Source organism: Ranitomeya variabilis, chromosome 3, assembly GCF_051348905.1.
Source record: "Ranitomeya variabilis isolate aRanVar5 chromosome 3, aRanVar5.hap1, whole genome shotgun sequence".
In the NCBI taxonomy this organism is placed as follows: domain Eukaryota; kingdom Metazoa; phylum Chordata; class Amphibia; order Anura; family Dendrobatidae; genus Ranitomeya; species Ranitomeya variabilis.
This window is the reverse complement of record NC_135234.1, coordinates 634,399,151-634,426,923: the sequence shown is the minus strand read 5'-3', so window position 1 is coordinate 634,426,923 and position 27,773 is coordinate 634,399,151. Positions and strand designations below refer to the sequence as shown.

At 45.9% G+C, this 27,773-nt stretch overlaps 1 protein-coding gene across 3 annotated transcripts; it reads left to right on the top strand.

The window, feature by feature from the left end:
• The first annotated feature begins 1,464 nt into the window (after positions 1 to 1,464).
• On the top strand, positions 1,465 to 26,518 carry NABP2 (nucleic acid binding protein 2). Of its 3 annotated transcripts, none has more exons than XM_077297551.1 (7): positions 1,465 to 1,668; positions 6,813 to 6,927; positions 8,568 to 8,706; positions 9,895 to 9,966; positions 21,431 to 21,512; positions 21,591 to 21,654; positions 25,206 to 26,518. In XM_077297551.1, exons 2-7 carry the CDS (start codon positions 6,849 to 6,851, stop codon positions 25,382 to 25,384), a joined length of 615 nt encoding a protein of 204 aa, XP_077153666.1. In that variant the 5' UTR covers positions 1,465 to 1,668; positions 6,813 to 6,848; the 3' UTR covers positions 25,385 to 26,518. The 3 variants fall into 3 exon arrangements, with proteins under 3 accessions (XP_077153666.1, XP_077153668.1, XP_077153667.1); XM_077297553.1 differs by lacking the exon at positions 1,465 to 1,668 and adding an exon at positions 1,734 to 1,795; XM_077297552.1 differs by lacking the exon at positions 1,465 to 1,668 and adding an exon at positions 1,734 to 1,799.
• The last annotated feature ends 1,255 nt before the right edge of the window (positions 26,519 to 27,773 follow it).

The window sequence follows — 27,773 nt, the reverse complement described above, 5'->3', positions numbered from 1 at the left end:
GTCCTGTGAGGTCTTGTTTTTTGCGGGACGAGTTGACGTTATTTGTAACATTTTCGGGCACGTGACATTTTTTGATTGCTTTTTATTCCGATTTTTGTGAGGCAGAATGACCAATAACCAGCTATTCATGAATTTCTTTTGGGGGAGGCGTTTATACCGTTCCGCGTTTGGTAAAATGGATAAAGCAGTTTTATTCTTCGGGTCAGTACGATTACAGTGATACCTCATTTATATAATTTTTTTATGTTTTGGTGCTTTTATACGATAAAAACTATTTTATAGAAAAAATAATTATCTTTGCATCGCTTTATTCTGAGGACTATAACTTTTTTATTTTTTCTTTGATGACGCTGTATTGCGGCTCGTTTTTTGCGGCACAAGATGATGTTTTCAGCGGTACCATGGTTATTTATATGCGTCTTTTTGATCGCGTGTTATTCCACTTTTTATTTGGCGGTATGATAATAAAGCGTTGTTTTTTGCCTCGTTTTTTTTTTTTTTTACGGTGTTCACTGAAGCGGTTAACTAGTGGAACAGTTTTATAGGTCGGGTCGCTACGGACGCGGCGATACTAAATATGTGTACTTTTATTGTTTTTTTTTTAATTTAGATAAAGAAATGTATTTATAGGAACAATGTTTTTTGTTTGTTTTTTTTACACATGTGAAATTTTTTTTTTTACACTATAACATTGCCCCGGGGGGGGGGACATCATGTTATAGTGTAAGATCGCCGATCTGACACTTTGCTGTGCACTGTGTCAGATTGGCGATCTGACGTGCACAGCTCCTGGAGGATCCCGGCGCCTGCTCTGAGCAGGCGCAGTGAGCCACCTCCCTGCAGGACCCGGATGCTGCGGCCATCTTGGATCCGGGCCTGCTGTAGGGAGGAGGTGAGAGACCCTCGGAGCAACGCGATTACATCGCGTTGCTCCGGGGGTCTCGGAAGCACGCAGGGAGCCCCCTCCCTGCGCTATGCTTCCCTATACCGCCGGAACACTGCGATCATGTTTGATCGCAGTGTGCGGGGGGTTAATGTGCCGGGGGTGGTCCGTGACATCACATAGTGCCGGATGTCAGCTGCGAGTCAGCTGACACCCGGTCCCGATCGGCCGCGCTCTCCCCGTGAACGCGGCTGATCGTGCTGGACGTACTATCCCGTCGGTGGTCATACGGGCCCACCCCACCTCGACGGGATAGTACGTCGGATGTCAGAAAGGGGTTAAGATTATTGTACTTGTTTTTATTATGTATACCCCTCCTCACATGTAAAGCGCCCTGGAATAAATGGCGCTATAACAATAAATAATAATAATAATAATAATAACACTGCGCGCACGTTACGCTGCGACTCCTCCTGCTCTCCCCGGGAAGCAGCCTGTGATGTAACTGACTGCACCGCTCACCGCAGGTCTGACAGAATAACCCCCGCCCCAAAAATGACGTCACGAAAGGCTTCAGCCTTGCGCAGCCAGAACGATTCTATTGGTAACTTTTTGCGATGCTAAGTTGTGATTGGCTCGCTGCGCTGGATTTCGGAATCTGATTGGCTGAAGAAAATCAGTGACTTCCTGCAAGTGCAGCAAAAAGAAAGCGGGGTCGGGCGGAGAGGGATGTAATATATCGGGACTGGAGGGAGCTGTCGCGACAGCGGACCTATTAACATAAGGTATGATTGTTACCTGTCTCCGCGTCCTTTTACAGCGCTGCTTCCCCGGACATGTGCTCCGCCCTGCAGTGCAGGTACATCTAGTGGCGGACGGTCAGCCATCCCCCGGTGCTGTCATGTAGGAAAAGTCAGTGAGTTATTGAAGTAGGGAAGAGCCGATTACATCGGCCGATATGGACTTTTTTTCTGGAGAGCGATTGCTGTGCTGTTTTATATGAATGTTCTCCCATGATGTCTGATACTCGGCCGATCAGATCTGTTGGTGTGCGGGCTCTTTACAAATGTCTATGGCCTCAGTGACAGCTGGTGAATGGACATTAGTTGGATTTTATGGGTATGTTTAGTGGGAAGGCAGATCTGAGTATGTGCTGCTTTATATTATCAGTGCTGTGTGTGAGACCTGCAGCTGTCCGTGGCCGCGGTGCACGGGGGGGTGCTGGGCTGGGGCCGCGGTGCACGGAGGGGCGCTGGGCTGGGGCCGCGGTGCACGGAGGGGTGCTGGGCTGGGGCCGCGGTGCACGGGGGGGGTGCTGGGCTGGGGCCGCGGTGCACGGAGGGGCGCAGGGCTGGGGCCGCGGTGCACGGAGGGGCGCAGGGCTGGGGCCGCGGTGCACGGAGGGGCGCAGGGCTGGGGCCGCGGTGCACGGAGGGGCGCAGGGCTGGGGCCGCGGTGCACGGAGGGGCGCAGGGCTGGGGCCGCGGTGCACGGAGGGGCGCAGGGCTGGGGCCGCGGTGCACGGAGGGGCGCAGGGCTGGGGCCGCGGTGCACGGAGGGGCGCAGGGCTGGGGCCGCGGTGCACGGAGGGGCGCTGGGCAGGGGCCGCGGTGCACGGAGGGGCGCTGGGCAGGGGCCGCGGTGCACGGAGGGGCGCTGGGCAGGGGCCGCGGTGCACGGAGGGGTGCTGGGCAGGGGCCGCGGTGCACGGAGGGGTGCTGGGCTGGGGCCGCGGTGCACGGGGGGGGGGCTGGGGCCGCGGTGCACGGAGGGGCGCCGGGCTGGGGCCGCGGTGCACGGAGGGGCGCCGGGCTGGGGCCGCGGTGCACGGGGGGGCGCCGGGCTGGGGCCGCGGTGCACGGAGGGGTGCTGTGTAGGGGCCGCGGTGCACGGGGGGGCGCCGGGCTGGGGCCGCGGTGCACGGGGGGGCGCCGGGCTGGGGCCGCGGTGCACGGGGGGGCGCTGCGACGAGACCACGGTGCACGGAGGGGCGCTGCGACGAGACCACGGTGCACGGGGGTGCTCCGCTGAGGCCGCCATACACATAGGAAGTACATGGCCTGGAGTTTCTGAAAACTTGCGTCAATATCTGCACATTTGCGGTGATAATCCTGCAATCTTCTCCCCTTGCATCTCAAATCTATGTCATCTGACAATTTACGTTTCAAAAATTCTCAGTAATGAGTGCATGATTTTTATTGTTTTTTTGCAAGACCCTAATGCTGTAAGAGACAGCAGATTTTCCACCCCAAAAATCCAGACATGCATTGCGAATACAAATATCCACATATTGGTGCAATGCCAGCGTCAAATATTGCCAGACAGGGCCTGAATGATGTAGTGTTAGGTGTTCCCTGGCGGCATGCACATAATACTGTGCCGTGCACTACAGCCTATAACTAAGGCTGGAATCACACCAGTGTACGGCGTCCGAGGCGACGTGCTGATGACCCTCTGCTCTCTGTGATCCGAGTGTCCTACTACTGTGCTCTGAGCCTTTCGCGTCACAGGATCGCAGCACAGGTGCAGAGAAGATGGTGACAGTAATTTTTCCATCTCCTCCATTACCTGTGTTGCTGTATATTGGACTGCACTGGCGTGACATTCGAGTGCAGTCCGATGTTTCACACACCCATAGACTTGTATGTCTATAGTCTTGCTGCCATTGTTCTCTCGCCAAATCAGCATGAGAAAATAATCGTAGCTCTGAGCTGCCCCATAGTAGAACACCAGGCAGCGTGCGATGTGATGATTTATCGCATAGCACTGGGCCATGTTATACGGTAGTGTGACTCCAGCCTAAAGCTGCAAATACACATTAGATGACTGTCAGCCAAACCATGATTCCGCCATTTGTCACGTATACAGGAGCGCCATTGTGTTCTCTGTTAGAAAACTGGTGATTGACATGCTGGCCGCTGGCTTATCTCTGGGAGAACAATCCGATTGGCAGCCCGAAATCAGGCGAGCACGAGTGACATCTCTCTCGACCATTAGTCAGCTGGCGCACCCATGCACGTTAGGGCATAATTATCAGCCTGTTTGGCTGACATTAGTGTTATGTGTATTGAGGGGGGGGGGGGGCTTAGGATCTCCGTACAGCGCTCACAAAATACTATCCTAGAATGGCTCATCAATCATTAGTACCTAAATGGATACCATACTGTGACCATAGAATAGTGCTATATACAGTGGCCACTTACTAACATGAAGTTTTGAAGTACCCAAGTATTCATACCTAGGATCATGGTGAAGTAATGCTGCAATCTTTTGCTCAAATAATACCCCATAAATTACGCTTGCAGTACTGCTCAAATAAGACAAAAACGTTTTCCATTAAAAGCTGGGCAAATGGCTATTTCCAGTCTGCTTGGGAGAAGGATTTAGGGCGGACTTTGTCGGATGAGGAATGGGAGCGTTGCTTCCTGATGAACCATAAACTCCCGAGTTCCAGTGAGGCCTCGGAGAAGGGGTATAAACTGCAATATAGGTGGTACCTCACACCTGACAGGTTACACAAATTTTCTCCCTCAATTTCAAACTGCTGCTGGAGGTGTGGAAATGGCATTGGCTCCCTTTTGCATATCTGGTGGGGCTGCCCCTTGATTAGAACATTCTGGGACCAAGTGTTCCGAAATTATGGTTTGATCACAGGCAAGCACATCACCGGTACTCCGGAGATGGCATTGCTCTCCATGATTCTTGGTTCGGTGGGATCCCAAAAAAAGGACATCCTTAAATTTTGCCTAGCGGCTGCTAGGACGGTGATCCCCCCGATGTTGTGGAGTGGTTTTCAGAATTTGAAACCATCTTTAGGATGGAGGAAATTGATGCAGACCTTTCACAGACAAGGGTCTCCTTTTTAGGTATCTGGACTGAATGGATTCTATTTAAAGATTCTGCTCGTTTCCCTGACCTGTTTACCTGAATACACCTGTCTATTCTACAGTCGATTACTAAGCTACTCTTCTTTTCTTTTCGTGTTCTCATTTTATATTTCTTTTCTTGAGCCCCACCTACGTGGGCTCCCCCCTCTATTTCCTCCTCTTTCTATCTCACCCCTGGGTGAGCTGTTCACCTTCCACCAGCTCGGTGTGATAGGTCTGTACCATGATTTACCAGTTACTTTTATAATGTTACTATTTGCGTGCATGTCTCGCTCTAGGGGACATGGGCGAACTGATTTTAGGTATGCTTTCTTTTATTCACGGTAATGAAAGTCCTCGCCTGTTGCGGGGGCAAGGAGTTATTGCTTATATGTTAAAGTTACCGTCTTTGTTTTCTTTATTTTATGTAAGATTTATGCAAGGTTTGTGAACGAGTGTTTTTTGTGTTACTCTTCTCGAATTGTATATTATAAGAAAAAGTACTTTGATCATTGTCGTAGTTTTCAACTACTGTTTTTCTTGTAAAATTCTCTTCTCTTTAATAAAAATATATTTACCCACAAAAGCTGGGCAAATGGTACCTAGCAGGGTATTCCGCTCTTCGCCATTCAACGCGTGAATGGGAGTACCAGTATACAGTTGTGTCAAAAAGTGATAGTCCCCCCCTGCTTCCCCTAAAACGTAAATTAACTATGGTCTATCACATCTTTGGGAAGCTGAATTCAAATTCCCCAGTCACACCCAGACCTGATTACTGCCACACCTGTTCTCAATCAAGAAATCACTTAAATAGGACCTGCCTGACAAGTGAAGTAGACTAAAAAGTCCTGAAAAGCTAGACATCATGGAATGATCCAAAGAAATTCTGGAACAAATGAGAAACCAAGTAATTAAATCTATCAATCTGGACAAGGTTATGCAGCCATTTCTAAAGCTTTGGGAGTCCAGCTAACCACAGTGAGAGCCATTATCCACAAATTAACCCAAGAGCGCAGCAATGACTTGTCCAAGAGGGCACAAAAGACCACACAACATCCAAAGAACTGAAGGCCTCACTTGCCTCAGTTAAGGTCCGTGTTCATGATTCCACCATAAGAAAGAGACTGGGCAAAAATGGCCTCTATGACAGAGTTCTCAGATGAAAACCACTGCTGTACAATAGGGACATAAAGGTTCTTCTAACTTTTTTACCATAAAACATCTTGATGATCCCCAAAACTTTTGGGAGAATACTCTGTGGACTGACGAGTCAAAAGTTGAACCTTTTGGAAGGTGCATCTCCCATTACATCTGGCGTAGACGCAACACCGCATTTCAGAAAAGGAACATCATACCATCAGTAAAATATGGTGGTGGTAGTGTGATGGTCTGAGTCTGTTTTGCTGCTTCAGGACCTGGAAGACTTGCTGTTGTAAATGGGACCATGAATTCTGCTGTCTTCCAAAAATCCTGAAGGAGACCATCAGGCCATCTGTTTGTGACCACAAGCTGAAGCGCACTTGGGTTATGCAGTAGGACAATGATCCAAAACACGCCAGAAAGTCCACCTCTCAATGGCTTAAGAAAAACCAAATTAAGACTTTGAAGTGGCCTAGTCAAAGTCCTGACCTTAATCTGATTGAGACTCTGTGGCATGACCTTAAAAAGGTGGTTGGAAACCCTCCAATGTGGCTGAATCACAACAATTCTGCAAAGATGAATGGGCCAAAATTCCTCCAGAGGGTTATAAAAGGCTCACTGCCAGTTATCGCATATGCTTGATTGCAGTTGTTGCTGCTAAGGGTGGCCCAACCAGTTATAAGGTTTAGGGGCAATCACTTTTTCACACAGGGCCCTGAAGGTTTGGATTTCATTTTCCCTTAATAATAAAGACCTTACTTTAAAGAAACTGCATTTTGTGTTGACTGGTTTTGGCTTACAAATACTGAAGTAAAATACTGACCAAGTGAACGTTGCTTTCCAATCAGATCCCTTGGTACAACTTCGGACACAGTATTTAATTTCCATAAAAATGTGACCAGTATGATGTTTTTACTTTACAGGGATTGGAACGCTATTGGCTGGGGAGGACAACCACTATGACCACAGAAACCTTTGTGAAGGATGTGAAGCCTGGACTTAAAAACCTGAATGTTATTTTCATTGTCCTGGAGACCGGTAAGGGCTTTTATACATGTGGTATACAGATACAATGGCTAGATGTGCTGCCGTAGTAAATGTCATTTTAAAAAATGTTTACAGCGAAAGATTCCTTTTTTTGCAATCTAGGCATCTTGCGGTTTTCTGTGCAATGTACGGGATCGTTTCTGATGTCTTTTGCAGGATCGCTGTACAATGTATGGGTACTCTGTACATAGAAATCTGAGATGGTTTAAGTCATTGAAGCTGCGGCCAAGCCGGGATTTGCAGCTTTGTTGCTCTTAAAGGGGTATTGTCAAGTTTGAAACATGTCCCCTATCCAAGAGATAGGGGATAACATCCCGATCACGGGGGGTCTGACTGCTGGTGCCGCCACTGACCCAGAGATCCAGGGCTCTGAAGTGCTCCATCTGAATGGAGCAGAACTTGATCTGGTTCCCTGCTCCATTCGTTCTTATGGTAATACCTAAGGGCTGTCCCACACGTCCAGATAATTCCGGTACCGGAAAAAATCGGTACCGGAGTTATCCGTGTGCCCGTGAGCTCACGTAGGCCATACGTGCGGCACACGTGTGCCGCCCGTGTGCCGAGTGGGTACCACACAGAGCGTGTGGTACCCACGCGTGTGGTACACTGCATCGTTCTGAAGCCGCGATTCATATCTTCTGTGCAGCAGCGTTTGCTGCATAGAAGATATGAATAATAGTGTTTAAAATAAAGATCTATCTGGCCCCATCTTCTCCTGTATGCGGTCACGTGGGGCCGCTCATTTACAGTCATGAATAGGCGGCCCCACCCCTATGGGAGGTGGAGCCACATATTCATGACTCAAATCTGCGGCCCCACGTGACCGCATGCAGTAGAAGGGGCGGCCAGACCAGGAAGCATCGACAGCCAACGAGGGAAGCGGGTGAGTATTTTCAGAACAGTGGGGGGGCGCACAGGGGGTGGGAGGGCGGCGGACAGATAGATCTTTATTTTAAACACTATTATTCATATCTTCTATGCAGCAAACGCTGCTGTAGGGAAGATATGAATGGCGGCTCCAGCACCATGTGGGGGGGGACAGCGCTTACTGTAGCGCTGTCTCCTGCACGCCACACGGACTGCACACGGAGAAGGTCCGTGTGTGGTCCGTGTTTTACACGGACCCATTGACTTTAATGGGTCCGTGTAATACGTGCGCTCCCACGAACACTGACATGTCTCCGTGTTTGGCACACGGAGACACGGTCCGCAAAAAATCAATGACATCTGCACAGATGCATTGATTTTTATGGGTCTACGTGTGTCAGTGTCTCCGGTACGTGAGGAAACTGTCACCTCACGTACCGGAGCCACTGACGTGTGAAACCGGCCTAAGACACGCACAGCACTCGGCAATCTTCTGCAGTTCCAATTAAAATGATGGCGCGGCGGTGGTCAAGAGCCACCACTGCTGCATTCACACAGGGCTCTTGTTATCGGGATAGATAGGGTCTCAGTGGTCAGAACACCAGGGATCGAGAAGTTACTCCCTAAATCTCAAACTTGAGGATACCTCTTTAATTGGAAAATTAAGGCTGTGTTCACACTGAGAATTTTCCTTATATGCGTTCTGAAGGAGGATTTAGTAGATAGAAATGCATTCTATAGTTTATCTCTTCTTTGCTTTGCAGGTAGAGTGACTAAAACGAAGGATGGACATGAAGTCAGAACGTGCAAAGTAGCAGACAAGACAGGCAGCATCAACATCTCCGTGTGGGATGATGTGGGGAACTTGATTCAGCCTGGAGACATCATCAGACTTACCAAGGGGTAACTACCTGGACTGTTAGCTGCACATTTATGGTCTTCCGACTATCAGGAAAAATCTCCACCTTTTAAAATATGAATATGTGGAAAGCTGATGTATTTTTGATCATTATGGTGGATGAGTTATCGCCTATTGATCACAGGCCTAAAATAAGGGGATTTGTGAGTCATAAAGGTGCTTTATCAAAATTGACTCTATTGACTGTCTCATTTTCATATCTGTCTCATGGCCAAGACCTAAACATTCAAGGGCTGCCTTACCTATTAAAATGAGCCAGTCATGCTGCCTCGGAGTTTTCACTCTGGCCATTATAAAGTCATATTTGCTGCCCTGTCAGTAGCGTTTTCATCAGGCTCCTTATCAGTCAGGATTACAGTGACAGGTAACGCCTGTATACACAGCTGATGGCATATGGTCCACCAGTCACAATAGGCGATGTCACAGCCGACACTGCGCACCCTTGGACTTGAATGGATGAGTCTGGTCCCAGTTTTGTTTTGTTCACACTGTGAATATAAAATGTACAGCGATTACTATATAATTAAAATTCCCCCCCCCCCCCATTAAAAAAAATATAAAAAAAAAAATTGTGATAGTTTTTTTTTTTTTACATTCCGTTATAAAATAATAGCTTTTCCTTGCTTAACCAAATTATGAGAATTTAGAGGGTTGATTGTGACTTGTAGGATCGCTACTTCCAACAGGTGGCGCTGTAGAGTTAAGTCCTCTTTTTCTCAGAAGAGGCAATTTGCATATTTAATTTCCCAGAGGAGCATTGTACAGCAAATAAGCCTCCTTACCTTGACAAGCCAGCTGGTATGTCACTATCCATAAGGAGAAATGTTACCCCTTAGAGATAATTTAATTAATTTTCATTCAAGGAAGTGGTTGTGGCATCCTGAGACTGTTCCCTCGATATGTCCCTGGAGGTTTCGTATTTCGAATTTAGAAATGGACCAATATTTTTCAGGTGGTAAATGTCCGTTCAAGTCTATACAGTATGCAGTTTAATAGTGTTGTGAACCTGCCCGGTGCCAGCACGTAGAGCCCCGCCGCCAGGAGGAAATTAACTTTATTCCTCCTGGTAATGTTCAGGTGCCAGTCATAGGGGCGGTGCCGGCGTGGGTTCAGTCACCACTACCGCACCCCCGACACTGATTGACAGCCGGTCTTTCACTTTCTCCTTTCAGGTATGCGTCTGTCTTCAAAGGCTGCCTCACTCTATACACAGGACGGGGAGGTGAACTGCAGAAGATTGGAGAGTAAGGAATAGTACAATATTATTACTTATTTCTGTAGCACCATTGATTTAATTTCTTGTGGGTTTACATACTACAGGATGATGAAGAAGGAGACCGTATGTCAGGGGGTTGCAGCAGCTCTGATGGTGTGAGATGGCAGCAGGGTCATTGCAGGCTGTAAGCTTTTTTGGAAGAGATGGGTTTTAAGGTTTCTTCTGAAAGTTCTGAATTTGGTGGATAATCGTAAATGTTGGGTCACAGAATTCCAGAGGATGGGAGATACTTGGTAGAAGTTTTGGAGGTGGTTAGGTGAGGAATGTATAAGTGAGAAGGTCTTGGGAGGACTAGAGATTACGTGTGGGAAGATATTAGGAGATTCGTTTGGAGATATTTGGGGGAGACTATTATGGACATCTTTGTAGGTCCATCATGTTAGTGGCTTGAAGTGGATACCTTGGGGAATTGGGATTCAATGAAGGGCCATGCAGAGGAGGAGAAAGGTGGATTAATTGGGCAGCAGAGTTGAGGACAGACTAGAGAAGTGTGAGTGTTAGCAGGGAGGCCACAGAGGAAGGTATTGCAGTGGTCCAGGCAGGAGATGATGAGGGCATGCACTAACATTTTAGTAGATTCAGGGTTGAGGAAAGGACAGATTCTGGAAATATTTGGTGGTGGTGGCAACAGGAGATGGTAAGAGCTTGGATGTGCGGTTTGAAGGACAAGGGAGAGTCGAGGATAACTTCGAGGCAGCGCACTTCCGGTACATGGGGAAAGCATGATGTCATTTATTGTGATAGACCAGGTAGGGAAGATGGGTGAGATGGAAGACAGATGAGTTTGGTAAATCACATGTTACATTTCCATAAATTTAATGTAGAAATTTTGTTTTATTTAAAAAAAAAAAAAAAAAAAAAAAAAACATTGGAGCCCATGAATGATGAATGCTTCCTTTATAGCATCTATTAAACCCTTCCCAACGTGTGATCTACTTGTACATCAGATATCGGGTCCCCATGTATGGAGTGAGCTCAGAAGCTGAGAACACCATAAATCCAGGAGATATCAGCTGTGAAACACAGCAGGCATCTTGCTGTAGCAGCAGCAACCAGATCGCTCACTGCTGTTTTAACCATTTAAATGCCGCTGACATGATTGTGAAGGGTTTGATGGGTTTTTATGGCAGCCTGTGGAGCTACCATCTTTGTCTTCATGTGAAGCACAGACAATGGCTAGGCATGTGGGAATGTTATTTTATCCATATAATGGTACCGCAGTGTATAGTAGAAGTAATCAAACAACCACCAGTTCAAGCCCCTGCTTTTAAAAACATTTTAAACAATTTTGAATTGCCACATACATAAACCTTTGATCTATCAAAATTTTGCAGTAATTAAACAAATTAAACAGTAAATGCTGTAATGAGAGAAAAATTGAAGTGCCAGAATAAAAAAATAAATAAATAAAATTATTTGTGTATATATGTATACCAAAAGTTTGAACACATTTAAAGATTTTTCTGTATTTTCATGACTATGAAAATTGTAAATTCACACACTATGAATTAACACATGTGGAATTATATACTGGACAAAAGTGTGAAACAACTGAAAACATGTCTTATATTCAAGGTTCTTCAAAGTAGCCACCTTTTTCTTTGATGACTGCTTTGCACACTCTTGGCATTCTCTTGATGAGCTTTAAGAGGTAGACACCAGGAATGGTTTTCACTTTACAGGTGTGCCCTATCAGGTTTAATAAGTGGGATTTCTTGCCTTATAATTGGGGTTGGGACCATCAGTTGTGTTGTGCAGAAGTCTTGTGGATGCACAGTTGATAGTCCTACTGAATAGTCTGTTAGAATTTGTATTATGGCAAGAAAAAAGCAGGGAAGTAATGAAAAACGAGTGGCCATCATTACTTTAAGAAATGAAGGTCAGTCAGTCCGAAAAATTGGGAAAACTTTGAAAGTGTCCCTAAGTGCATTTGCAAAAACCATCAAGCGCTACAAAGAAACTGGCTCACATGAGGACAGCCCCAGGAAAGGAAGACCAAGAGTCACCTCTGCTTCTGAGGATAAGTGTATCCGAGTCACCAGCCTCAGAAATCGCAGGTTAACAGCAGCTCAGATGAGAGACCAGGTTAATGCCACACAGAGTTCTAGCAGCAGACACATCTCTACAACAACTGTTAAGAGGAGACTTTGTGCAGCAGGCCTTCATGGTAAAATAGCTGCTAGGAAACCACTGCTAAGGACAGGCAACAAGCAGAAGAGACTTGTTTGGGCTAAAGAACACAAGGAATGGACATTAGACCAGTGGAAATCTGTGCTTTGGTCTGATGAGTCCAAATTTGAGATCTTTGGTTCCAACCACCGTGTCTTTGTGCGAAGCAGAAAAGGTGAACGGATGGACTCTACATGCCTGGTTCCCACCGTGAAGCATGGAGGAGGAGGTGTGATGGCGTGGGGGTGCTTTGCTGGTGACACTGTTGGGGATTTATTCAAAATTGAAGGCATACTGAACCAGCATGGCTACCACAGCATCTTGCAGTGGCATGCTATTCCATCCGGTTTGAGTTTAGTTGGACCATCATTTATTTTTCAACAGGACAATGATCCCAAACACACCTCCAGGCTGTGTCAGGGCTATTTGACCAAGAAGGAGAGTGATGGGGTGCTACACCAGATGACCTGGCCTCCACAGTCACCAGACCTGAACCCAATCGAGATGGTTTGGGGTGAGCTGGACCGCAGTGTGAAAGCAAAAGGGGCCAACAAGTGCTAAGCATGTCTGGGAACTCCTTCAAGATTGTTGGAGGACCATTCCCTGTGACTACCTCTTGAAGCTCATCAAGAGAATGCCAAGAGTGTGCAAAGCACTCATCAAAGCAAAAGGTGGCTACTTTAAAGAACCTAGAATATAAGACATAATTTCAGTTGTTTCACACTTTTTTGTTACGTATATAATTCCACATGTGTTAATTCATAGTTTTGATGCCTTCAGTGTGAATTTACAATTTTCATAGTCATGAAAATGCAGAAAAATCTTTAAATGAGAAGATGTGTCCAAACTTTTGGTCTGTACCGTATGTGTATATATCTCTCGTCACTCCTTCCTAAAAAGAAAAATTGCAATAAAAAGAGATTGCAGTGTCATATCTACCCAAGAATCAAATACAGAGGGGGGGAAAAAAAAGAAAAAAGTACACTTGTTACCCAATATTTTTTGCATCAACGGAAAAATAGAGAATGTTACGAATTTGGCGACACAAACATTATATATATATATATATATATATATATATATATATATTTTTTTTTTTAATTTATGTATTTTATATATTTTTTAGAAAATTCCAAATTTATTCGGACTCCCATGACAGCACTACGAGAGAGGGGATCCGCCCTTCAGGAACAGGAAACCTACAGAGATACAAAAGGGCGGCACCTCTCCCTATGCATCAGTTGGTTTCCTGTTCCTGGAGGGACAGGATCCTACAGATGAAATTCTCCGTAGTGGATCCCAGGCCGGCCGGCCGAATCTGGTAGCGGGGGGGTCTCCTACCTCGGCCGGTGCGGATGTCCCTGGAGGCGCCACGGTGGTCCTGGCTGGACTGCACGTCGGTGGCGTATGGCAGCAGGGAGCAGGGTCCGGAGGATTGCCTGATCTCCATTCTATGCCGGCGTTGGTAAGTATATGCCCCCTTTGGTTCTTGCAGCAATGCGGCGGTGCAGTGGTGGAGTGGGGTAGCGGTGACGGGAAAGCGGCGCCGACCGGAGCGCTGTCGCACATCTCCGGCGTCCTGCACCGCTCTCAGGAGCGTTTCCGGAATGCTGTGACGCCGGGGGCGGAGTCGGCAGGCGCTTCCGGGTTACTGGATGGCTGCGCATGCGCAGTCTATCCAAGATGGCGGCGCCCATCGATCCTGGACACCGGATTCCCCACTAACTACCGCTGACCTCCCAGCTGCGGTCTGGTCAGCAGAAACCAATGGGATGACGCCAGGCAGTCTGCTGACCGGAACCCAGGGGGATTTAAGCAGGTGTCGGATTTAGAGCCCTGCTTTTGGTCACACTTCCATCATGGAGAGTGGTGGTGAGCAGCCTCAGCTACTGGAGGTGCGACAGAAGCCCTTGGAGAAGGAACATGTCAGGAGTGACCAGTCCAGCCGCAAAAGCTCGTCCAAGCAGGGATCGAGAGCTTCGACTGGGAAAGAACCCCCTCGTGTTCCGGTACCTTGATTTGGCGTACACTGGTAAGTGATCTACGTGAATGTTCACTCAGTGACGCGGGCCCCCTTATACTTTGTCATTCTAGGGGAAGAGAAGTGCAAAGACGAAACATAAGGAGTGCGCCCTGTGTGGAATCCCTTTACCAGATTCTTACCCTAAAAAATTATGTGCCCCCTGTATACAACAGACGGTGAGGTCTACAGGTGTGGTAGGGGTTAAGGGACATCAGGTCGGATAGATGGTATCACCTTATTGTCCTCCCCTAGGTAGCAGAAGAATCTGCAAATACGGCTAACTTAAAAGAGATGATCCGTATGGAAGTAAGGGAATCCCTGCGGTCTCTATCCCAGGCGGGAAGTTCAAAACCTAAAACTCCCTTAATCTCTGAATCTTCGGAGGAAGAAAAAGAGGAAGGTTCCTATGGCTCTATTCCCTCTTCCTCGTCATCGGAAGAGGACTCTGGCCGGTTTTGTCTACCGCTGGACCGAGTGGACAAACTAGTTAAATCGGTCAGGGGTACCATGGGCCTGGAAGAGCCTAAAACACAACCTTCCAGGCAGGAAATAATGTTCAGCGGATTAGACCATAAGAAGCGCAGATCCTTTCCGGTGATAGATAAAGTTCAAGATTTAATTCTCCGTGAGTGGAAGAAACCGGAGAAAAAAGGCTCGTTACCACCAGCTTTAAAACGCAGGTATCCCTTTGAGGATGCAGCCGTTGATACCTGGGACAAGGCCCCTAAGCTAGATGCGGCGGTGGCGAAAGCGTCCAAAAAAGCCTCATTACCCTTTGAGGATATGGGGACCCTTAAAGATCCGCTTGATAGGAAGGCAGACACCTTCCTTAAAGGTACCTGGGAGATGGCGGCCGGATCTCTGAGACCAGCGGTGGCCGCAACGTGTACAGGCAGATCCTTAATGGTCTGGCTGGATCAGTTAGAGTCACAACTTAAGGAAGGTGCATCCAGGAATACAATCCTGAATGCGCTCCCAGTGATTCAAGATGCTGCGGCCTTCCTGTCGGACGCTTCACTGGATTCCGTCAAAATGGCGGCCAGAGCAGCAGGTCTTTCCAACGCGGCTCGTAGAGCCTTATGGTTAAAATGTTGGTCTGGTGACATCCAATCAAGATCCAAGCTCTGCGCTATCCCATGTATAGGGGAATATCTCTTCGGACCAACTCTGGATGACTTGCTTGAAAAAGCGGGTGATGATAAGAAGAAGTTCCCTAATCTGCCATCAGCATCTTACCGTCGCCCCTTCAACATAAGGAGGTTTGGTCGCGGAAGGAAACGCGCGTCCTCACCCTCGAGAGATAATTTCAGATGGGAGGATAGACGCAAGAGAGGTACGGGCTATATGTTCCGCCGTTCCTCAAAAGAACGTAAAAAGTCAGACCAATGACTAGCAATCCCTGTGGGAGGGAGATTGGCAGCCTTCTCTTCCGCATGGTCTGACATCACTAATAGTGACTGGGTCCGAGGCATTATATCAGACGGTCTGAGACTGGAGTTTGACCATTGGCCTCGGGATAAGTTCAAATTAACCCCCTTACGTTCCTCCTCTATTGAACAAATGGCTTTGGAAGCTGAAGTCACCAATTTATGTCTTAAAAAGGTGCTGATTGAGATCCCAGATTCAGAAAGAGGAAGAGGGTTCTACTCTCCTCTATTTCTGATTCAAAAACCAGATAAGTCATTTAGGACCATCATTAATCTTAAATCTCTTAATGAATTCCTGGTTAATAAAACCTTCAAAATGGAGTCTATCAGTACTACAATAAAGATGTTGTTCAAACACTGCTTTATGGTAGTTGTAGATCTTAAGGACGCATACTATCATGTTCCTATCCATGAGAACTTCCAGAGGTTCCTGAGGGTGGCGGTGTCTATAGAGGGAATTGTTCGTCATTTTCAATATCGAGCCCTTCCCTTCGGCATTTCTGCAGCTCCTAGGGTATTTACCAAGGTAGTCGCTGAGGTTATGGCATATTTGCGAGAATCCGATATCCTCATAATACCTTATCTGGATGATTTCCTTATTGTGGGGAATTCAGCAGGTCATTGCCTTTCACAAGCAAAGACAGCCATAGCCAAACTAGAACATCTGGGCTGGATTATAAATTATGACAAATCCCGTTTACAGCCCCTAAAAATTCAGAGATTCCTCGGACTGTTATTAAATTCAGAGACCCAACAATGCTGTCTGCCGCCTGATAAATTACTCCACATTCAACAACAGGTGTTGAAGGCGATTAATAAACCATCCATGACCCTTAGACAGGCTATGTCACTGTTAGGATCCCTAACTTCGTGCATTCCTGCCGTCCGTTGGGCCCAATTCCATACCAGACCTTTACAGTTTGAGGTTCTGGACAATGATAGAGCCTTACAGGGGTCCTTGCAGGGTCAGGTGACGTTAAGTCCAGTAGTACTTACATCTCTCAGATGGTGGCTAGTGGAAGGCAATCTGTCGGCAGGAGTTCCCTGGGTGACACATGTGACTCGTGTAATAACAACTGACGCCAGCCCTACGGGATGGGGGGCGCACATGGGTGACATCGTAGTTCAAGGGCTATGGGACCCTCAAACATCAGCTTCCTCCAATCAGAGAGAGTTAATGGCTATTGAACTAGCAGTTAAAAAACTCCTCGTGTATCTACAGGGTCACCATGTCAAGATCCTCTCCGACAACCAGGTGGCAGTAGCCTACGTAAACCACCAGGGTGGTACACACTTCGAATCTCTGATGGAAGTAGCAGACCGCCTTCTCCAGACAGCAGAGAGCAGTTTACTATCTTTAACTGCTCTACATTTAAAAGGGAAAGAAAACATAAAAGCGGACTTTCTAAGCCGCAACACCTTAAAACAAGGGGAATGGTCCCTGAACAGAGACATCTTCGGTCAAATCGTCCACATGTGTGGTCATCCAGACGTGGACCTGTTTGCCACCAGGGACAACAGAAAAACAAAAAAATTCTGTTCTCTGAATCCCAGGGAGAATCCGTTGGCAGTGGACGCCTTCCTGATCAAATGGGACTTCCATTTGGCTTATGCGTTTCCCCCGCTGGGCCTATTACCTCTTGTGGTCAGGAAAATAAGGGAGGACCGAGCAAGGGTCATACTGGTCGCCCCTTTCTGGCCCAAGAGAGCTTGGTTCGCGTGGCTCAGGACCATGTCGGTGGAAGACCCCTGGGTACTTCCGGACATTCCCAATTTACTCCATCAAGGTCCGATCACCCATCCGCAGGTGAAGGGGCTCCATTTGACGGCATGGTGTTTGAGAGGTCATTATTAAAAAACAGAGGTTTTTCCCCAAACTTAATTGATACCCTTATGAAGAGTAGAAAAAATATAACAACAAAGATCTACTCTAGAACCTGGAGGAAGTTCTTGGCCTCTTCAGATTTCAGAATTGAAGAAGGGTTACCAATTAACCAAATTTTAGAATTCCTGCAGAAAGGGTTAGAGCTAAACCTATCCACAAGTACACTAAAAGTACAAGTCTCAGCCCTGGGGGCCCTGTTTTCTTGTAACGTTGCTAATAACTATTGGGTATCAAGGTTTATAAAAGCTTCTAGTAGAGCTAGACCTATACACAAGAACAGGTCGGTACCTTGGGATCTCAACCTAGTCCTGTCAGCCTTGACTAGAGAACCGTTTGAGCCCTTACATTCTGCTTCAATTAAATTATTGTCCCTCAAAACAGCGTTCTTGGTAGCGATAACATCTGCTCGTAGGGTAGGGGACATTCAAGCGCTCTCTAGACTCTCCCCATATACAGAGTTTTTACAGGACAGAGTAGTCCTAAAACCGGACCCCGCCTATTTGCCAAAAGTCGCCTCACATTTTCACAGATCACAGGAGATAGTGTTACCATCATTTCTCCCTAATCCTTCTAACGCTAAGGAAGAACTACTCCATACATTAGATGTTAGGAGATGCCTGTTAGAATACATCACAGTCACTAACGCTTGGAAGAGAGAGGATGCGTTATTTTTATCCTTCCAAGGTCCTAGGAAAGGGCTTAGAGTTTCGAAGTTCACACTAGCGAAGTGGATTAGGGAGGCTATCTCTCTGGCTTATACTGCAGGTGGAGGTCCGGCTCCGCAGAATCTGAGGGCGCATTCCACCAGGGCCATGGCTACATCCTGGGCGGAAAGATCTGGAGTATCAATCGACCAGATATGTAAGGCAGCTACGTGGTCGTCCCCTTCCACTTTTTTTAAGCACTATCGGTTGGACTTGGGGTGCTCCTCTGATCTCACCTTCGGGTTAAGGGTGCTGCAAGCTATAGTCCCTCCCTAAGGTAGTTTTACATCTCTGTAATTCTCTCGTAGTGCTGTCATGGGAGTCCGAATAAAGCATTAAGCTACTTACAGGTAGCGGCATTTTTCGGAGGCCCATGACAGCACCCTTAGTTCCCTCCCTATTCACGTGGGGGTTGCACTTCCTATAATGTATATAATGAGATATATATATAGATCTCACGTGTGGTATTTGTATTGGATTAGTTTTGTATATAAACTGTATATAATATTTGTGTGCTACTAACCGCGGTAGTCCTCTCAGGCTCTAATATACAACTGATGCATAGGGAGAGGTGCCGCCCTTTTGTATCTCTGTAGGTTTCCTGTTCCTGAAGGGCGGATCCCCTCTCTCGTAGTGCTGTCATGGGCCTCCGAAAAATGCCGCTACCTGTAAGTAGCTTAATGCTTTTCTTGTACTACTTTTAGTTGCGATATCATTTTTACTACACTGTGAAAACCATAAAAACAATCCCCAAAAAACCTGGAAATAAGAGGTTTAAACTTGTACATTATCGGGTTTTTACTACATAAGTCTAGGCCACCATAAGTGCCAAGCTCCCTACAGCCCACACTTCCCTGTCTCCACCATGATGACGACTCTCCATCTCCTCCTCATTCTCTTTCTCCTCATTCCCCTTCTCAGCCCATCCACGTAGGAGAGACAGGATGAAGCTTGTGTGGGTACTAACCTCTATTCTTCCAGCTCCTCATTGTTGCCCAATTCACGCTGATGAGATGAGTCTGGACTTGGTAGTAGTTCACGCTCTCTTGTCTTCCTCTACCTCCACCTGGTCTGCAGGCAAAGCTTTAAGTTAAATTGTGAGCAGCGACTGTTAAGTAGGCACAGAAGGGGGATAGTTGCACTGACTATGGCGTCATCACCGCTCTCCATCTTTCTGGAGTCCTCAAAGCCTTGGAGAACTACACAAATGTCAGACATCCTTGCCCACTGATCAGTTGTTATGCACAGAGGCTGACAAGAATACTCATGGGTGTGTTGGAGATAGTATTCAACCACTGGCCATGGTGATATTGCACACCAGTCGGTGAGCTGGCACTTGCATGCGCTTCTGTGGCACTGCCAGAACGGTGGCAGCTATAGCTGACTTGTGGAAATGGGCGCTGGCACTTCGTACGTTGACCAGAAGCTCTGGCAAATCTGGGTATGTTTTCAGAAACCACAGAACTACCAAGTTGAGCTTGTGGGCCAAGCAGGGTATGTGTGAGCTTGTCAAGCTTCACAGCAGCCACAGGTTACGGCCATTATCACACATCACTCGGCAGTGAGAGCCACAGATCTGTCTGGTCTGTTATTCCTTTCAATAACTGTTGTGTTGTGGGGTTTGTCTTCCAGACAAATTCGCTTCAGCAGAGACTGTTGCCGCTCGCTGAGGTGGCGCTGCAGAGCTCTCTGCTGATGTGGATGACTTGCTCAGAGATACAAAGTGGAGATGGAGGATGAGGGGGTGCAGGAACTTTCTGTAAAAAGTCCGTGTTCGGGGTTCGGTACCGACACTAGATGTTCGGGTTCGCTCATCCATAGTCAGGAGGTACACACTGTGAGGCAGTGACTGGTGTTACATATGAGGGTCGCTGTATGTTCCCCCAGCCCCCACCACGGAGGCATATTGAGGCCATGGGACTGCATTGCAGTCACAGGCGTAGCTGTGGTTGCAATGGGAAATGCGGCACCAAGATCTCGGGAGATGAGATCTCAGCGCCGTAATGTCAATCTCCCAAGATCTTGGTGCCGTGATATCCATCTGCGCATGCGCCGCCCCCCCGGCAGCCATTTTCCCGGAGTCCACATCATAGAAAACCATGGAACTGTGGGGATTCTGGCCTTTCACAAAATGTCAGCAGAGCCCCCACAGCACCGCCGGACACCCGCAGCAGCACTGGACACCTGCAGCGGCGTGCCGCACATCAGAACACCCCCTCATCCCAGCCTGCAGCACCACCCCACTCCTCCCTCCTCCAGCAGCGACCCTGGGACCCCGCTTCACCGCAGCCACCACCCCCGGTAAGCAATAAGACGCATGGCTTATGAGAAGCACCACCATTTTATGTTTTTTTTTTTTTTTTTTTTTTTTTTTAAATTTTTCCTATTTTTCTCCTCAAAATTTGGTATGCGTCTTATAATCTGAAAAATACGGTAAATAAGCGACATGCTTACACACACCGGCCAGATGGAAGACAAAGCTATAACCTTCTGGCAAATAGTGGCCGTTGGGGCCATTCATGTATAGGTTGGGAAACTCCCCAGACAGCCATAAATATATAAGTCCACAAACACTGTGTGCTCTTAGCCTGACGCCAATTAGAAGCTGTGATAGGATGCTCCACATCCCTAACAATATCTCCCAACACTGGAGGTAACGAGGCAGGAGCAGACTTCATAGTCTGATCTGACGATGCCTATTGTTACAACATGCCCAATGCTTTTTTCCTCTTACTCTGTGTGGTGCAATGTTGAATTTTGATGTGATTTTTGCCCTTTTATTAAACTGTTTTTACCACCTAGTAGAGCATGATGTAGGGAAAGAGATCCTGATTCCAGTGATGTCACTTACTAGGATGCTTGCTGTAGTTTAGATAAAATCCCTGTTTCATCGAAGGATATTATAACTAGCAGACAAGTAAACCTGCTGCCAGGTAGCCTGCATATTCATGAGCTCTGTATAACCTCAACCCCACCACTGATTGGCAGATTTCTGCCTATGCACAGTATACACAGAAAAGATATGCACTGCACATAAGCATGTGAACTTTGCTGCAAGTGACACACTGATTTTATCACAACTGCAGCAAGGATCCTTGTAAGTGATACTCCGTTGCAATCAGGGTCTCTACCCCTACATCATGCTGCCTTTAGATGGGGTAGCAAAAGAAACAAAACCTGCTGACAGATACCCTTTAAACAGATCAGTGTTTTTATATTCCCAGATTTTGCATGGTTTATTCTGAGCTGCCTAACTTTAGTGAACCAAACCCTGAATATGTTGCACAGCAATCCCAAAGCAAACAGGTACGTGGGTTTTATTTTCCGCAGTAATGCTCTCTGTACCATCTAAGTGGTTTTGATGTCTTACCTTTCTGATTTCAGGCTCCGGTAGAGGGCACGTCTGGAGCAGCTAATCACAACTCCTCCAACAGTGCTGCTCCGCCAGGTGAAAAAACCCCTTCAGAATAATGTATTTTATAAATGCGTTATTTAAATGACTGTATTTTATGTATACGTGAGCCCTGCGAGGTCCCGTATACAGCGGTAAGACCATCCCGTGCAGCTCGCCCACACGTTCTAGTGTCATCTGTGTTGGCTTTTCCCTCCAGGAGCTCAGGGGGCTGCACAGTGACGTCCCACCACATTCAGATCAGTGTCGCATCACGACTAATGATTTTCTATGGTGACGCGTTGTGACTTTTTTCTTTTTCGTCATTGGTCACCGATTGCACACAACTCACTTGCCATATGCACGCTGCAGGTGATCATCTGTGATTTAGCTGTTCTCTCAGTTCAATATTACAGCTCTAAAATAGTCTCACGAGAGCAAGTCACAGACAAGTTACACCACGGTGTTTGGTCCCCGGGGAGCCCCGAACTTGAGTTGGACATTTTTTTTTTTTAATCTTGGGGAAAAATACAGCCATAAAGATCGCCAATCTGGACATAACCACAGTGGGACCTGACTGTGTCATGGCGGCATTTTACACCTGTTTTATTGTGCTTGGATAAATGATATTATTGCTGTACCTTCCGTGTGCTGCATCTATTACAGCATGACACCATTTTGGGGGGTCTGGTCCTTACTAGTTTAATATATTCAATTGAAGACTCAGAATTGTTATCTCTTATTTTTTTTAATATCTCTATGTAATTTATCCTGTAACAATATTTTTGAAATAAATAAATTATACCTCCTTTACATATTTGCTTTAGGGGGCACTTCACATGCAATGTTTTTTTGGGAAGAAACAAAATGCTTTTTTTTTCTTTTTTCTTTTTTTCCTTCACTTGACTTATTTTAATCTCTTCACGACCACAAAACGTAAACTTACATCATGTGTTCATAGCTTGTGTATGGAGAGCATGGTACCCAGCAGATGCCAGCTGTGTTATAAAGCCATCATCTTGCAGCAGCAGTCAGAGCTTGCTCCGATTGCTGCTGTTCAGAGGGCATCTGTCAGTAGGCTCGTCCCTCCTAAGCCGTCTGTATGGGCATGCAGGTCATAGGAAGCTGAATAAAGTGATACCTTGATATCTGTGATCCGATGTTTGTTTTTTAGGGAGAGAAGTCCCCATTTTTCTTGTATGTAAATGAGCTGTTCACGACTATGGGCCGCACATAGATCTGCCTCTTGAGCTTATTTTATTAAAAGGGGGAGTTACCAGTATGATGAAAGCTGGGTTTGCGTCATGGGTCTTCCAGCAGGAGAATGACCCTGAACATACTTCAAGAAGCACCCAGAATGGATGGCAACAAAGCGCTGGAGAGTTCTGAAGTGGCCAGCAATGAGTCCAGATCTAAATCTCATTGAACAACTGTGGAGAGATCTTAAAATTGCTGTTTGGAGAAGGCGCCCTTCTATTTGAGAGACCTGGGGCAGAAAGAAGAGTGGCCCAAAATTCTACTTGAGAAGTGTAAGAAGCTTGTTGATGGTTATAAGAATTTGACTGATTAGTTATTTATTCCAAAAGAGTGTAACCAAATATTAAGTTGAGGATACCCGCAATTTTGTCCTCCCTATTTTGTGGTCTTGTGTGAAATGATGTCCGATTTGCCTTTTTTTTTTTTTTTTTTTCTCCCCCGTGTTCCAATACACACAGAATATAAATGTGTAAACGACACATGTGTTAGTGTAATAATTTTCTCGGAGAAATACTACAATTTCAAGGGACCCAACACTTTCGGCCATGACTGTATAAGAAAAACATAGATATCTGTGGAATAAGACTTTTGCTGATATCAAGGTATCATTTTAGTCAGCTTCCTGTGACCTGCATGCGCATGTAGACGGCTTAGAAGGGTTGATCCTACTGACAGATTCCCTTTATCCATTTTAATGTCACTGTCATTCAAATTGCATCACAGCCGTTGCATGCATGTACAAGCTTCCATTGGCCCCCTTCCCGTGACCTAATCGCTCGGAACCAATGAATTGCCACTCCAGGCAGGAGGCTTCTGTAATGCCTTCTTTTTGGGAAGGGGGGGGGGGGATGGAAAGGCAATGAAATTAGATTATTGGATGTATGCCAAGTTCAGTTTCAGATTTTTTTTATAATTCTTTTTATCACTAATATACCATATTTTTCGGACTATAAGACACACCCAAAATTTTGGGGTGGAAAATAGCAGAAAAAAGATTTTTATGAGATGGGGGTCTGTCTTATTGTCTGAATTTAAGGTACCTTACCTGAGGGCCATTGGTGGTACAGCGGGGTCACAGGAGGCATGGTCCCTTCCTCAGGAAGCCAGCAGTGGCAGAAGTGGGGCAATGCTGCCGTCCTGGGGTGCGATGCTGCAGGTCCGGTGTCGGTGCTGAGGCTGAGCACCAGAGCATGGTCCATTCCTCAGGATGCTGTCAGCAGAAATGTGTCCATGGCTTGGCCCGGTGTCCATGCTGAGCGTATCACCGGTTTCCATGCAGCAATCTTCCTGAAGCCGAGTGCCGCCCGAGATCTCAATCTGCGCACGCGCGGCCTCTTTTCCTGAATCCTCCGGCCGCCTACGGCTTCAGAAAGATGGCTGCAGGGAAACTGGTGGACACCAGACATCAGCCTGGACACCGGGCCGCGGCGTGGACACATTTCTGCCGCCTGCATCCTGAGGACCCTGCTCAGGTGCCGCCGATTCCGCTGCCGCAACCCCCCGGTAAGCCTATGTTCGCACCATAAGACACACACCCCTTTTTCCTACCAAATTTTTTGGGAAAAAAGTGCGTCTTATGGGGCGAAAAATACAGTACATCTCTCCATCTTTAAGTTTGGTGTCGCCATACTCCTACTGACTTGATGAATCATACTACCAACAAAAACCAATAGTGAAGTTGAATTTTTTTATTTCTCCATCATTTTACCATACTTGTAATTTTTCTTCTTGTTTTTCACTAAGTTACGGTACATGGTAAAGTGAATTGTGACCACAAAACTACACTTTCTCCAGCCAAAAGCAAGCCCTCAAATGGCTATGCTGATGGCCTAATAAAAAATGTTATGGATCGTGAGAGAATAAAGGGAGGAAAATCATTAAAGTGCAAATAATTTAAAATTTCTTAGTCTTTCTTGAAGGGGTTAAGGAATCATGCCCTAGAGTCCATTTATTTTTTAAGACCGCCAGTGGTGAATATTTTTGTTGTAGGTAATTGTGAAATAAAATTTCAACCAGCACCTGATATCTCATGTTGGGACTATATTTACTATCTATCTATTTTTTTTGTACAAGCGTTCAAGCATTTTTAAAAATAGAAATGCAGCAAAAAAAAATGTTTGATTTTTGAAGACACACTTGAATGATGTATCACCAGACATGAGTCTTACTGGTCCAGCAGTCCCATCATTCTCAAGAATAGTCCTGCATATGTGAGACATTTTCTATTGCAAGAATAGAATTTGCAGAAATTATATCGTGTTTATGCATTTTGTTATTTGCCATGACAACACAAACACTTCGTTAGAACATTATTTTCTGAACGAGTCCCATTATGTATCTTTTATTTCCAGCTTCAGAGATGCCCAATGGTAATGGAAACAACAACCAAGGTAGTGCTGCGCACCAGACCCCCGCAACGTCTCACCCGGCTAGTGGACGAATTACACGCAGCCAGCCCAACCACTCAGCCCCTGGAGCCTCAAACTCAATCAGTAATGGCAAAGAGACACGGCGGACGGGGAAAAGATAGTGGAACTGAAAGCGGTGACCGGAGACTGTCTTGTGCTCGCCTGTGCCTGGTGGACATTGGGAGAGAAGCCAGGCCTTTATCGTCCTTTTCTCTCAGCAGAAGAGATCAGAATCTGGATGATGTTTTAATGAAGCCTCTTAGTGCATTATAAAACATGTATGTACGGACATGTTCTTACAATGTGAAAGATCACAGTATCTTTTAGTATTTTTTTTGTAGTATTCTAACCTGTGCAAACAGAGTATAGGAAGCACCCTGAGGAAGCAGGGTGCTAGATGTGTATCCGAGCCCTGTGTTCTCTAGCCATACATTACACTGCAGTGTTAGCCACAAGTGAGGCATGTGAATTGACTATGGCCTCATTCCGACGTCCGTTTTCCCCCTGATAGAACATGTATCTATTAGTTTATAATCCTGTTCACCTTAGTTTTGAAAAAAAAAATATCATAGGGACTTGTCATTTTTTAATACACGTTGCAGATCAACCTTATCCATGCAAGTTAGAAAAATCATTGACTGCACGCATTGGCGTCCATGTAATGTCCATTTTTAAAAAAATAAAAATTGAAATTTTTATTTCAATTTTTTAAAGGAAAAGAAAAATTTTGCCATTTAAAATTTTTCACGATCATGTGATGTCAATTTTTAACAACGCATTGAGTAGGAGAAGCAGAGAAAACATTTCTTGCTTACAAGAAAATTGCTGATGAAAATCTGTTCAAAAACACTCTTGACAATCAGTCCGGTTTTTTTCACACCAGATCACGGACGACTGAATGAGGTCTAATTCCTACTCTCACATTGTTGCATTGACACAACTGGATGTATTTATCAGAAGACATTTATAGATTTCCTTTATTCCGGCATCTGATAGTTTGTTGTTTTATGGTAGTCTTTTATATTAATTATGGGCTGCATTTCTTCCTATAGGATATATTTTTAACTAACTACTTCTGTAAGACCTTTTAATAATTTTTGGCACTAATCTGACAGCGGTGGATGAACATATAGTGGATGCTGGATTAAAGGAACTTTCATGTAAGGACAGTATACATTAAAGATGGAGATTAAAAAAATGTGTATTCTGAACAGTTGCATGGTCAGGTTATTCAATAAAAAATATTTTTCATCTTTCTCTTTTTTTTTTTATGTGATTCACAGTTACCTTAAATTTTTGTAGCTTAATTCTAAAGTATACAGTCATGGCCAAAAGTTTTGAGAATGACACCAAAATTATATTTTCACATGATCTGCTGCCCTCTGGTTTTTATTAGTGTTTGTCTGATGTTTATATCACATACAGAAATATAATTACAATCATATTATGAGTACCAATAGGTTATATTGACAGAATGAGTTAATGCAGCAAGTCAATATTTGCAGTGTTGACCCTTCTTCTTCAAGACCTCTGCAATTCTCCCTGGCATGCTCTCAATCAACTTCTGGACCAAATCCTGACTGATAGCAGTCCATTCTTGCATAATCAATGCTTGCATTTTGCCAGAATTTGTTGGTTTTTGTTTGTCCACCCGTCTCTTGATGATTGACCACAAGTTCTCAATGGGATTAAGATCTGGGGAGTTTCCAGGCCATGGACCCAAAATCTCTGTTTTGTTCCATGAGCCATTTAGTTATCACCTTTGCTTTATGGCAAGGTGCTCCATCATGCTGGAAAAGGCATTGTTGGGCGCCAAACTGCTCTTGGACGGTTGGGAGAAGTTGCTCTTGGAGGACATTCTGGTACCATTCTTTATTCATGGCTGTGTTTTTAGGCAATACTGTGAGTGAGACGATTCCCTTGGCTGAGAAGCAACCCCACATGAATGGTTTCAGGATGCTTTACAGTTGGTATGAGACAAGACTGGTGGTAGCGCTCACCTCTTCTCCGAATAAGCTGTTTTCCAGATGTCCCAAACAATCGAAAAGGGGATTCATCAGAGAAAATGACTTTGCCCCAGTCATCAGCAGTCCACTCCCTGTACTTTTTGCAGAATATCAGTCGGTCCCTGATGTTTTTTCTGGAGAGAAGTGGCTTCTTTGCTGCCCTCCTTGAAACCAGGCCTTGCTCAAAGAGTCTCCGCCTCACAGTGCGTGCAGAAGCACTCACACCAGCCTGCTGCCATTCCTGAGCAAGCTCGGCACTGCTGGTAGTCCGATCCCGCAGCTGAAACAGTTTTAAGATACGGTCCTGGCGCTTGCTGGTCTTTCTTGGGCGCCCTGGAGCCTTTTTGACAACAATGGAAGATCTCTCCTTGAAGTTCTTGATGATGCGATAGATTGTTGACTGAGGTGCAATCTTTGTAGCTGCGATACTCTTCCCTGTTAGGCCATTTTTGTGCAGTGCAATGATGGCTGCACGTGTTTCTTTAGAGAGAACCATGGTTAACTG

Bases quoted from the DNA above. Each gene is read 5' to 3' on its own strand.
- NABP2 (XM_077297551.1), top strand. From the start codon at position 6,849: ATGACCACAGAAACCTTTGTGAAGGATGTGAAGCCTGGACTTAAAAAC. The intron at 8,707-9,894 runs GTAACTACCTGG...TTCTCCTTTCAG, and splicing joins ATCATCAGACTTACCAAGGG to GTATGCGTCTGTCTTCAAAG. The intron at 21,655-25,205 runs GTGAAAAAACCC...TTTTATTTCCAG, and splicing joins CAACAGTGCTGCTCCGCCAG to CTTCAGAGATGCCCAATGGT.